Source organism: Lampris incognitus, chromosome 1, assembly GCF_029633865.1.
Source record: "Lampris incognitus isolate fLamInc1 chromosome 1, fLamInc1.hap2, whole genome shotgun sequence".
Classification (NCBI taxonomy): Eukaryota; Metazoa; Chordata; class Actinopteri; order Lampriformes; family Lampridae; genus Lampris; species Lampris incognitus.
Window position 1 is genome coordinate 80175236 of NC_079211.1, and position 13646 is coordinate 80188881.

Here is a 13646-nt window from a genome sequence, read left to right on the forward strand (position 1 = left end):
AGACAGCGAATACCGGTCTGCAAATCTTGGTTCAGCCTCTCCGTCTGGCCATTGGTCTGGGGATGGTATCCAGAGGAGAGGCTTCTAGTGGCCTCCACCAGCTGGCAGAAGGCCTCCCAGAATTGAGCCACGAACTACGGCCCCCGGTCAGACAGAATGTTCCTGGGAAATCCAAATGTTCTGAAAATGTTCTGGAGCAAGAGTTCAGCGGTTTGTTTGGCAGATGGTAGTTTGGGTGTGGGGATGAATTTAACCATTTTGGAAAATCTGTCAACGACAGTGAGGATGACTGTGTTAACTTCAGATGGAGGGAGGCCAGTGACAAAGTCCACTGAGAGGTCTGACCAGGGGCGCTGTGGCACGGGCAGAGGGTGAAGGAGGCCAGCTGGTGGGGCATTGGAGCTTTTCTCCTGGGAACAGACAGGACAGGCAGCGACATACTCTGACACGTCATCCTTGGCGTTAGCCCACCAGAACCCCTCCAACACTCTGAAGAGGGTTTGGCGGATGCCAGGATGACAGGAGAACTTGCTTTCATGAGCTCACTTAATAACCTCCCGCTGGAGGGAAGGGGAAACAAACAACCTGTTCATGGGGGTCTCAGGGAGTGCTGGAATTGCCCTGAGAGCCTCTATTACCCTGCTCTCCACACTCCAGCTGAAGGCTCCCACGATGCAGGTTTCAGGGAGGATGGGTTCTGGATCTGGGGAGTCTGTTCCGGGTGCATGAATGCGTGACAAGGCGTCTGGCTTTGTGTTCTTGCTTCCTGGACGATATGACAGAGTGAAATTAAACCGGGAAAAGAAAAGTCCCCACCTGGCTTGGCGGGCATTGAGCCTCTTGGCACCCTTGAGGTATTCCAGATTCCGATGGTCTGTCCACACAAGGAATGGTTGGGCCGCCCCCTCTAGCCAGTGCCTCCACTCTTCCAGCGCCACTTTTACAGCCAACAGCTCCTGGTCCCCCACAGAGTAGTTTCTCTCCGCCTGAGATAATTTCCGGGAAAGAAAAGCATAGGGGTGGATCTTATTATCCGTACCTAATCTCTGGGGCAAGACGGCCCCCACTCCAGAGCTGGAGGCGTCGACTTCCACGATGAACTGTTGATCGACTGAGGGCAGGGTGAGGACCGGAGCTGTGGTGAAGAGCTTCTTCAGGCACTGGAACGCATCCTCAGAGGATTGAGACCACTGAAATGAAACCTTGGGAGAGGTTAAGGCACTTAAAGGGGCGGCCACTGAGCTAAAGTTTCTAATGAACTTACGGTAGAAGTTTGCGAAGCCAAGAAAATGTTGTACCTCCTTTCGGGAGGTGGGGGTCGTCCACTCTGCCACAGCCTGGACTTTTTCTGGGTCCATTTCCAAGTGATCGTGGGAGATCACGTACCCCAGAAAGGTCACTCGTTTCCTGTGGAATTCACACTTTTCTGCTTTGGCAAACAGTTCATTTTTTAACAGTCTTTTCAAAACTTCCCGTACCATCTGGACATGAGACTCTTCGTCGGGGGAAAAAATAAGGATATCATCAAGAAATACAAAAACATTTTGATTCAGGAGGTCCCTCAGGACATCGTTCACTAGGGCTTGGAAAACTGCGGGGGCGTTTGTCAATCCAAAGGGCATGACCAAGTACTCGTAGTGGCCAATGGGCGTATTGAAAGCTGTTTTCCATTCATCCCGCTCCCGGATGCATATTAGGTGATACGCATTCCGCAAATCCAATTTTGTGAATACCTTGGCACCTTGAGGACGTCAAAGACAGAAGAAATTAGTGGGAGGGGGTAACGGTTCTTGGTTGTAATGTTGTTGAGTGGGGAATAGTCTATGCATGGTCTTAGACTCTTGTCTTTCTTCTCAACGAAGAACCCTGCTCCAGCTGGAGAGGATGATGGCCGAATTAGCCCTGCTGCGAGGGAGTCATTAATGTAGTCCTCCATAGCCTTTCTCTCGGCTGCGGACAGAGAGTACAACCGACCTTTAGGAATGGGTGCACCGGGGAGGAGGTCGACAGCACAGTCATATTCACGATGGGGAGGAAGGGAAGCAGCTCTGCTCTTACTGAAAACTTCTTGTAAGTCATGGTAACAGGCTGGGACACCAGTCAGGTCAGGAGAGTGCTTTGACTGTGTCTTACTCAAGAGATTAGAGGCTATGTCATGGAAACAGTCTTGGTTTTTCCCCACCCAATTACCTGATCGGTAGCCCAGTTGATGTGTGGGTTGTGCTGAATCAGCCAGGGATACCCAAGGATCAGGGGATGCATCTCAGAGTTGTACAGGTGAAAACGGAGGTTTTCCACTTGTCCGTCGGGGAGGCACATCTGGATGGGGGAGGTCTGATGAGTAACAGTGGCAATAATCCTGCCGTCAAGAGCCGTGGCAAGGAGGGGTGTAGGCAGCAGCTCATCCGAGGCGCCTAGGCTCTGGGCTATACTGAAATCCATCCGGTTAGTGTCTGCACCTGAATCAACTAATGCTGAACTGTTCAGAGTAGAAGAGGCAGCGGTTAGTTTCACCTTTGTTAATTGTCTCTGAGTCTTATTGTTAAGAGTGGTAACACTCACCAGAGGTCTAGAGGGTGGAGCAGGTAGGGAACCACGTAGAGTGCAGGAGGCGATGAAATGACCCAGCTGGGCATAGTATATGCACCGACCCTCCATCATCCGACGGTGACGTTCGGCTGGGGTGAGGCGGGTACACCAAACCTCCATTGGCTCCGGAACAGCGTTGGGAGGTGAGCTGCTCATGGAGACCGAAGCTTGGGGAGATCGTCTTCCTTGTCTCAGGGAGTGTAGAGCTCTAGCAGCTTCTCTAGCGGGAAGAGTAGAGTGAAAAATGTGTTTAAATGTGTCGGTGAAGAGAGAAAGAGAGTTACATACTGCAGACCGCCGGCTCCATTCCGCGGTGGCCCACGCCCTGGCTCTCCCCGATAGGTAGAGATAATGAAGGCTAATTTGGCTCGATCCGAGGGGAAGGCGGCGGGGTGGAACTCAAAATGGAGCTCGCACTGAGAGAGGAAGGGGCGGCAGTCGTCAGATTCCCCAGAGAATCTTTCCGGACTGGAGAGCCGGACGGGTCTGACTTCTGAGGGAGGAGCAGGAGCCAGAGGCGGTTCTGGTGCCGGAGCTGACGATGAGGCCGGCGCAGGGGTTTCAGCTGACTGAGAGGGGTGAGTGGCTGAGCCCATGGCTTGAAGCTGTCCGATGACGTAGTTGAGTTGAGCGGTAACTGTGCCGCACACCGCTTCACTGCGCTGGGAAGCTTCTGCCACAGCCCGATGCACCTGTTCAATCTTCTCCTCCTGCACTTCGAGGGTAGTGAGCACGGAGTCCTGCTCTGCTGTGTCCATCGTGGCCAGATTGTTCTATCAAGAACACAGAGACTGGCGGACACAAATGCAGGCAGGCAGACAGTAACCAGTTCTCAGGGTCTTTAATTCGGTCCAAGGGTCAAAATCCAGAAAGGCAATCAGACAGGCAGAGGTACAAAATCGGCAGGCAGAAGGCTTCAAGAACCAGGCGGACTAACAAACAGGCGACGGTACCAAAACAGGAGACGGAGACTCGGAAACCAGGAACGAAACAGTCAGACACGGGGAAACTCTCTAACATGAAACGCTGGAATGCTGCTCTAGGAGACAAGACAATCTGGCACTGACACACAGGGGAGCACTGGTTAAATACACACAGGAGGGAAGGGATAACGAGGCACAGGTGAAACACATAAGGGCGGGCACAGGTAATCACATGGGGAACAGGACGTGAACCCAGAGACAAGACTATCAAAATAAAACGGGAAACTGACACATGACAGACCCTGACATGCATATATAGTGCAAGCGAGTAGGACTAGAAAAGTTCTAAACTTCTTCTTACCCCTTTTGAACATGATCGGTATTCAAGTTGCTTATTTGTCGCTTATACGTTGCTGAGGATTTGTTTGTTTTTTATTACTTACATGTTTTCTTTAACATGTTCAATATGATTGATTGATTGTGTTCTCATCATGTTCTCCGCATGTTCTCTTGGTGTTCTCCTCATTTATTCCTCAAGTGCTCTCGGTGTTCTCCTGGTTTTCCTTATGTTCTTTCGGTGTTCTCCTGGTTTTCCTTATGTTCTCCCTGTGTTCTCCTCATGTTCTCTCGGTGTTCTCCTGGTTTTCCTCATGTTCTCTCAGTGTTCTCATGTTTTCCTCATGTTCTCTCGGTGTTCTCATGTTTTCCTCATGTGCTCTCGGTGTTCTCCTCATGTTCTTTCGGTGTTCTCCTGGTCCAGGTTTTCCTTATTTTCTCTCTGTGTTCTTTCCTCATGTTCTCTCGGAGTTCTCATGTTTTCCTCATGTTCTCTCGGTTTTCCTTATGTCATCTCGGTGTTCTCCTGGTTTCCGTCATGTTTTCTCTGTGTTCTCCTCATGTTCTCTCGGTGTTCTCATGTTTTCCTCGTGTTCTCTCGGTGTTCTCATGTTTTCTTCATGTTCTCTGTGTTCTCCTGATTTTCCTCATGTTTTCTTGGTGTTCTCCTGATTTTCTTCATGTTCTCCTGATTTTCCTCATGTTCTCTTGGTGTTCACCTGATTTTCCTCATGTTGTCTTGGTGTTCTCCTGGTTTCCTCATGTTCTCTCGTGTTCTCCTGGTTTTCTTCTCCCACTTTTAACACAAAGACTTAAAGGTCTCTCTTTCGTAACGGTTTGTTTGTTTTCTTAGCTGGAACCATTGCTGATGTTGATGCAGTTCCCTTTTTCAGCTGCTCTGATTTGCTTTTACTTCAAGTCAGTTTTGTTTGCATAGCCCAATATCACAAATTTGCCCCAGGGGGCTTTGTCAATAATCTATCTCTATAATCTTGTATAGATTTTAGACAGTTAAAATGAAACAAACCGCATTTTGTAAAATAGTCATGTTTAACTGTTAAAGGAAAAGGAGTCCATCCACACCAGGAACATGCTCTATAACCCAGAACCACTTTCTCATCTTTGGATTTATGCTACTGTTCCTCTTCTGTTCTTGCTAGCGGAACATCTATGAAGATGAATGCTAGAGACTGTAAGACCTGTTCATGATGGCTGTGTTTACATGCAGGTTTTTTTTTAAAACTTTGTTTATTAAGTTTTACATGAAAATACAAGTGTGCCATCTTATATGTACATATACGATAAACTTCTCTATTATCAAAATACTGTAAAAAAGTGACAATCAAAAATGTTATACACAAAAACAGCATTACTGCCTCAGAAAATAAACTGAAAATAACAATAAAAAAGGAAGAAAAAAAAATTAAGACAAAACAAAAACGCAGCTAAAAGAGAGAGGAGGGAGAAAAAGAAGGAAAGAAAAACAAAAACAAAAAACTCAAAAACAAAACATCAGTCAGTCATTGTCTAGTGGTGTCCCCACTAGACAATACCGTAACGCGCACAGACAAGCAGACACGCCGGCCCCCGACCAACGGGCCGGACCCCCCAGCCGACCGGCCAACGTTGCCGCCCGCGGAGCGGGAGACCCGGGCCAGCGCCCCGACTAAAGGGCCCGACCCACCAGCCAAGGACCACCGCGCCCACCCACCCACCCACGCACGCCACAATACATTGGTATAACAGCAGTTAAACTGCACGCTGCCCAGCATCAGTAGCCCTGTAAACCATAAACACGTTTATCAGTCCGGGATAACGGGAAACTTATGTGATTAATAAATTGAAAAAATTGACCCCATAATTTCTGGAATTTATCAGCAGAACCACTCAGTGAAAGTCGAAGTTTTTCTAATTTAAGAAAATAGAGAACGTCTCGAGCCCAGAGAATATGAGAAGGTGACACCTGTGACTTCCATTTAATTACTATTAGTCTCCTGGCCAAAAATGTGGTAAAAGCGAGGAGGTCTTTTTTAACTGCAGAGAGAGTTGGTAACATAGGAAAGACTCCAAACAACGCACCAAAAGCGCCAGGCTCAACGTTTTCCCCACTTATCACAGAAATTATATTAAAAACTTCTGTCCAATATTTTTGCAAAGATGGGCAAGGCCAGAACATATGTATAAGATCCGCAGGTGAATGCTGGCATCTGCTGCATGCAGGGGACACCCCATCATAGAACTTTGACAAACGGGCATTAGTATAATAGGTGTGATGAACCAATTTACACTGAATAAGGCTATGCCTGGCGCAAATAGAGGATTTATGGACTCGTTTTAAAATCTCCGCCCAAATTTCCTCTGATATTGCCTCCCCCAAATCCTTCTCCCATAACATCTTAATGGAATTTAAGGAGTCCGGACGTAAAAGATAAATTTGGTTATAAATATATGAGATGGAGCCTTTTAAGGTTGGGATTGGTGTCAGGAAACTATCTAGAACAGAATCATTAGGTAGGTGGGGAAACATGGGAAACATGTTATGAAGCAAAGCTCCAGACCTGCAGATATCTGAAAAAATGTTGCTTAGGAAGTGAAAATTTGTCTGACAATTGCTGAAAAGCTGTTTTTAAAAAAATGTTCATTGAGATTGGAGCATGGTCAGATATGACAATAGCATTGTATTTACAGTCTGACACCGATGAAAGTAGTCTATTATCAACCAAGAAAAAGTCAATAGGGGTGAAAGTGTGATGCACATGGGAGAAGAAAGAATATTCCCTTTTAGATGGGTTGAAAAGGCGCCAGGCATCAGAAACTGCAAACTCTTCCATGAAAGACTGGATTACTTTGGCAGATTTCGAAGGTGAGCAAACCTTAGAGGAGGAGCAGTCCAACTGAGGATTGAGCCAGCAATTAAAGTCACCTCCTAAAATCAAACAGTGTGAGGACATATCAGGGAGAGTTGAGAAGAGACGTTTAAAAAAGGCCTCGTCGTCATAATTTGGAGCATATACATTTGCCAAAATCAAGTGAGTGTTATGTATTTGGCCAGTAACAATAACGAATCTACCATTTGGATCAGATATAACAGATGAATAAATAAATGGAACAGATTTGTGCAGCAGAATGGCAACCCCCCGTGATTTGCCCTGGAATGTGGAATGGTACATCTGACCCACCCATCCCCTTTTCAATCTGGCATGATCAGAAGCTTTAAGATGGGTTTCTTGTAAAAAGATCACCTGAGCACCAAGAGTGTGAAGATGATGCAACACCTTGCTACGTTTTATGGGGTTATTGAGTCCTTTACAGTTAAAACTAACGAATTTAATGCCCCCCCCCATATATGAAGGCACTTTTAAATTAGTATGAGACATGACTAAGCATATACAGTGCTATATACAAGGGCGGCGCGACAGTAGTGGAGCATAACACTGAAAACAAATGCCTGACTGATGGGAAAAAAGAAAAAAGAGGACCAAGAACAAAAATGAAAAACAAAACCGAACCAAAACCAAAAGCCCTTCCACCCACCCACTGGCAGAAGCATCCCCCCAAACGGGATGCGCGCAACTTGACCCCAAAAAACACACAAACTATCACGCCTCCTAGCAGCTCTGATAAAAACCCACCAAACACTACTCAGCATCCACAAAGAAAATGTGACATTTTAAGGAAACAATAAAAATATACAATAATAAACAGGCTTATAGCCTAATAATGTAAATATGTAGGTCTAAGCAGCTACATGTAACTATTCCACCCTAGAAAAAGTAGACAAGCAGCATGAATTTGCAGCATCAAACAAGCTTAACATGAAAGTGACTCCTGTTGTTAAAACTTCGAAGTTGAAGTATTCATGCATAATTAAACAGCAAACGTGTATTCACGTTTTAACTGTAAACAACTTAAGATTTTTAAAAAAAACAGCAAAAAGTGAACAGAAAACAGTGGTAACATCAGTCTCTAGCATAGACTGGACTCTAACCGTAGGCAATCTAACGTCCCTGAAGCAAGGCACTATGGGAAATGTAGTCTTATCGCCTGGCAGTAGCGGCTAGCCAGCTAGCCAGTTAGCATGTCAGCTAAACTGCATCAGGATCGACAACCTTTTTAATGTTCTTCTCAACAAAGTCTGATGCCAAAGCAGGGTGATCAGAGCTGTGAGCTTGTCCGCTGGGTAAGGTAATGTAGAGAAGACCAGACTTGATGTTTGGGCAAGAGTGGAGCTCCTTCTTCACTCTCTTGGCCACCGCTGGAGGGAAATCCGGGGAAATCCAGATCCTGCCGCCATTGTAGGAGAGAGGAGAGGCTTCCCCGGCACGTCGCAGAATCTGGTTCCGAACTTGGAACAGGTTAACCCGAATAACAAGCGGACGTGGAGGTTCTCCATCCTTGGGCCTTGCACGGAGGGTACGATGGGCCCGATCCAGTCCAGCTTTGTCATCAAGTCCCAATAGGTCTTGCAAGAGTTGGGCAGTAAACTCGGTGGGTCGCTGGCCTTCCAGACCCTCAGACAGGCCCACCAGGCGTGCATTATTCCATCCTGACCGCCCCTCCAGGTCCGCGCCTTTCCTGGCGAGAGAGAGCCGACCAGGGTGCTAAGCGTGCTAACATTAGCTGGAAGGTCGGCTAGCCTGCTATGGTGGTCGTTAGCCGAGCTCTCGAGGTCCGTTCTAGTCTCAGTCTGAGAGGCCAGTTTAGTGTCAGGTGACTCCAGAGCCGCCGTAACCTCTCTTTTGACACCACCCGAGACGATAGAGTCACCGTTACTGATGACATCGGAGCGCATTTCGTCCATCACCTGCCTCATATTCATTAGCAGGGCTTCGTTAGCATCTGGCTGCTGCCGCTGCTGCTGCTGCTGCTGGGGCTCTGGCTCAGGAGAAGGCCGAGGCCTGTTGCCGCGGCCTGGTTCGGGAGCAGGGCTTCATTAGCATCTGGCTGCTGCTGCTGCTGCTGGGGCTCTGGCTCAGGAGAAGGCCGAGGCCTGTTGCCGCGGCCCGGTTCGGGAGCAGGGCTTCATTAGCATCTGGCTGCTGCTGCTGGGGCTCTGGCTCAAGAGAAGGCTGAGGCCTGTTGCCGCGGCCTGGTTCGGGAGCAGGGCTTCATTAGCATCTGGCTGCTGCTGCTGGGGCTCTGGCTCAGGAGAAGGCCGAGGCCTGTTGCCGCGGCCTGGTTTGGGAGCAGGGCTTCATTAGCATATGGCTGCTGCTGCTGCTGCTGCTGGGGCTCTGGCTCAGGAGAAGGCCGAGGCCTGTTGCCGCGGCCTGGTTCGGGAGCAGGGCTTCATTAGCATCTGGCTGCTGCTGCTGCTGCTGGGGCTCTGGCTCAGGAGAAGGCCGAGGCCTGTTACCGCGGCCTGGTTCGGGAGCGTCGGCTTTCCCTCTGTTTGCCATCATAGATCGTCCTCAGCTGGAAAACAATGTCACTTAAAGCAAGTAGCTGCAAAAGTAAAGCTCCAAAAGCTACAAAAGTGTAAAATAATGCAAAAAAGTATAGATTAAGTCACATTTCGGCGGAGCACCTGCAAAACACGTCATACAGCAAGCCTGCTCAGCAGCGCCCCCTACATGCAGGTTTAACTGCTGATCTGATCCTGACTGGCATCATGATGTGATTACTGGAAGTCATGTGCATGCCTTCATCTGATTTACAAAACCAGGGTGAGGTCTAACTGACGTATACAGAACTTGATTTATGGTGGTTGGATTTTGGACCAGTCTGTTGGTCTTTGTGATGTGCATGAACGTCTTGCTGTGATTTGTGTCAGTTTTTGAAACTGCACACGTTGGAGGGAAGTCACACATCCTGGATGACAACAAACATGGCTGCCAGGGTGATGAAGAATTCTCTGCACTTCTTCATCACCCTGGTACAAAAACACAACCTGATGGTGATGTTGTGTGTTTCCACTTGTTATGTTGTCAGCTGGTTCTGTCGTAACACCAGAATTAATCTGTGTATAGATTAAAGTGACACAAATCCACAGGTTGAAGGATGGATAGATGGAAGGAAGCGGTTACTACGTAGTTATCAACTGCTAACCGCTTCCCTCCGCTTATACGAAGAATCATGTAGAATAATAACCGCATTACCAAGATCCAGGGCAGCACAGTTATCAAAATACTGGCTTAATCTGACAACTCCTCATCATCACACTCCTCATCTGCATGTGAACACATTCAGTAATCCATCCAGCTCAGAAGGCGTGCAGCCATCAGCACTATGACAGTATGAGACCAAATAATGTGACCTCATCTGTCCATTCTGAGGAAGACTATGCAGCTCCTCCATCTGACATGGCACTTTTTAAACAAGTGTTACTCTGTGTGTGTGTGTGTGTGTGTGTGTGTGTGTGTGTGTGTGTGTGTGTGTGTGCGTGTGTGCAGTCAGTGTGTGTGTTAGTTGAGCAGGAGAGAGCAGTGGTCAGCGCTCTACAGTATTTTAAAACCTTGGTAGATAAGCTGGTTGTGGACCAGCATGTGGTCAGCGGTCTGCTGTGTGGGTCAGCAGGTCAGGTCCTGGAGGCAGTGCATGCCTTGGTCCAGCTAGAACCACGCATCCAGCGTAGGTAAGAAATATTCTTTGACTTTTCACATTTCATCCCAACTCCTGACGCTAATCAGAGTCATACTGTTAGTAAATGACCTTACATCAGACCTTCATAACTCCTCTCTTGTCTTCTCCTTTTGACAGTAAGACAGTTTCCTCCTGTCTCTCTGGTCTTTTTGGCTCTCTGGCTCAGCTGATTCACTGGGCTGATCAGGTCATGCTGCAGGGCATCCAGCAGGACAAGGAGGCCATAGCGACTGTGACCACGGTGATCCGGGCTGTGCTGGATGGAACCAAGGTAATGTTAGCATCCCATAATACACTCCTATGGGCCATATTTCAAAAATAGTTGTGATGAGGAGAGCAGAGCTCTCTGTAGGAGCTTAAAAAGAAAAGAGCAGACATGTCACAAGCTTCAGTATGGTCATCAGAACATCCCGTTGTGAGGCTCGCACACACACTACTTGGCTTCCATGCCCCCTCCATAATTAATTCTCTTCATTCCCTGTCAACGAGGCTACAGACACACGCTGTTCCTCACTAGTCTCCTCTCTTAATCTCTGCCGTCTAGCATCCCGACCTGCTCGTAACACCCCCTGCCCCAGTCCATGGCTGACGGAAGTCATCAGAGAACAAAGGGCAGGGCTCAGAGTGGCAGAGAGAAAATTGTGTAAAACCAGAGTCCACTGACCTCAGTGACTATCAGTGTCTCCTAGCATAATTTTCCTCCAGCTTAAAAACAGCTAACACCACTTACTGTCAGAACAAGATCTGTGGTGCCACTGATGCTCGAAAACGTTTTTTGCTTTTAACTCACTCCTCAAGCTGCCTCCTCCTCTGACCTCCACTCTGCTCACTCCTGACATGTTCGCCTCATACTTTACTAATAAGGTTTCTGCCATCAGTAACCAGTTCTCTGAGCCTGACCAACGCTGTCTGCCGCTGCCAGCTAACAGTGCCTCACTCACCCCATTCTCCCCCCTGACCGAGGAGGAAGTCTCCAAGCTTCTGCTGGACTCTCATCCCACGACCTGTCTGCTGGACCCGATACCATCCAACCTCCTACAGAGCATTTCCCCCACACTTAATCCCACAGTCACACACATCATCAACTCCTCACTTACAACGGTTGTGTTCCCCAATGCATTTAAGCAAGCTTGGGTCACCCCACTGCTAAAAAAAAACTACACTCAACCCAGCCCAGATTGAAAACTACAGACCGGTTTCACTCCTACCCTTTCTATCACAAATACTTGAGTGTACGGTCTTTAACCAAGTCTCTAAATTCCTTTCTGAGAACAATCTGTACAAGTGTGATAACTCTACCGAGACTGCACTCCTGTCGGTAATAGAATCATTGCATTTGGCTAGAGCTGCTGGTCAGTCCTCAGCTTTGTTGATGCTAGATCTGTCTGCTGCCTTTGACACAGTTGCCCACCAAATCCTCCTCTCCACACCAACTAAGCTTGGTATCTCAGTGTAACCTGCACGACAGGGGAATGGGCCTATGCTTGCGCAGGGACAGTTTACGGTCTAATGTCTAAGTTCAGTGGAGATTGGTGTAGGTTTTTTCTAGACCAGATTCTAGTACTCACCCCAAAGACAACACACACACTCGTGGGTATAGTTTACAATAAAAAAAACAATTTATTTCAACAGTTCAAAGTAAAGTTATTTCAATATCAATACTAAATTAGATGTGTTATATATATATATATTTTACTCTATTATACTTTTTAAAAGTTCTTCCTAATATTCTATTTATTGTCTATATCTATCTATATTCTATTTTATACCCTTCTAATATATTACTTATGCAGCCATATTCTACACTAACAAATTAAAGAAAATAATCCAAAATAAAGTATGAGTGCACTCAAAGAAAATAATAAAGAAAAGAAAAGGGGGAATGATTCAGTCTTCCAATCTGTGCAAGGTGCAATGTCCAGATCCTACCACAATCACAGGGGCAAGTTAATGTAGAGGCGATGATGATGAATCCAAATCCAGGGCGATGATGGGGGCAATCCAAAGGGGGTATCCAAGGGTTCCAAAAGGGTGTAGCGAGGGGGGTTGTTCGGGGTACTAAAAAAACCAGTCTGCACAAAATTGTACAGATTCCTTATTAATTGCAATCTCTATCAAACAATTACAAACAAAATAAAAATACCCAAATCTAGAGTCAATTCTCAGAATTAAATCATTTCCTACATGTAACTAATCTGCGGCTGAATGACAACAGCCTATTGCTGTAAGAACAGTTAAAAACAATGTCATCGCAGCCAGGCTGCGGCACTATCAACGTGAATTCACGTCTAGCTGGCTGCTATGGGTTCCATGGATGCCATGTAGCCCGAGTTGGCTCGGTGGCTAGTGGCAACTGGAGCTTACAGTTTTTTTTAACAACAAGCATATTATTATATTAAAATGTCTAACATTCCTACATCAAATAAACCCTATGGACCGGGTGTCTTGACTGGTTTTAAAGCTCTGAATCATATGGGAACTGCTAAGGATCATAGATATACGTTTTAGCTGGGTTAGCTTAGCTTAGCAACCAATGGAAAATTGTCAGTCTTTAGATTTCAAGATTTTAAACTCTTATCTCACCAGGATTCCAGCAGCGTACAAAACACAAGAGAAAAGAGTATTCCTTCTTCCTTCAACAGGAGATCATCTGTCTTTGGATAAAATCAAGATATCCTACGTAAATGGCTATGATTACATGGAACACAGAAAGCTGTTTACTTTTTAGCTTTGGCTAGCGGCTCACCAAGGAAGCTTCGTGGGAGGGATCTTTTTTGTCGTAGTTCAAATGTCCTGTAGCTCAAATATCCGTAGTTCAAATATCAATAATTCAAGTATCCATAGTCAAAGTTGTCCGTATTTCTAATTATCCGTATTTCTCTTCTCTATTGTCGACGGTTGTTTGTATGGTTTAAACTCTGTAGCTCGTGTGCCTCCTAGAGGAAACTCGTGGAACTTACATACATCACAGGGTACATGTAATCATGTGGGTTACATTCTCCCCCTCTAAACCGCATCAGTCTCTGCATGCGTCTAAACACTGTATGGTCTTGCAGAGGGCACTCTAGAAGAATCAGGGACATTTCTGCCCAAACTTTCGAAAAATGAGGCCATGGCTAGGACTAAAGGTCTTCCTAGTTCACCATAACAGAGTCTCTTTTGGGGATGTCTTTCTCTGATAGATCTTCTGATCGGTTCGCTCTCAGACGGGTTTCC

General features: G+C 46.7%; 1 protein-coding gene across 1 annotated transcript in view; it reads left to right on the plus strand.

Annotated features, from left to right (window-relative positions):
* The first annotated feature begins 9675 nt into the window (after nt 1-9675).
* The window catches only part of LOC130111075 (rap guanine nucleotide exchange factor 1-like), a 572235-nt gene continuing 568264 nt past the window's right edge, over nt 9676-13646 (plus strand). The window contains exons 1-3 of the mRNA XM_056278100.1: nt 9676-9723; nt 10241-10422; nt 10548-10701. Of these exons, the coding sequence (XP_056134075.1) occupies nt 9676-9723; nt 10241-10422; nt 10548-10701 (384 nt within the window). The remainder of the gene's footprint in view (nt 9724-10240; nt 10423-10547; nt 10702-13646) is intronic.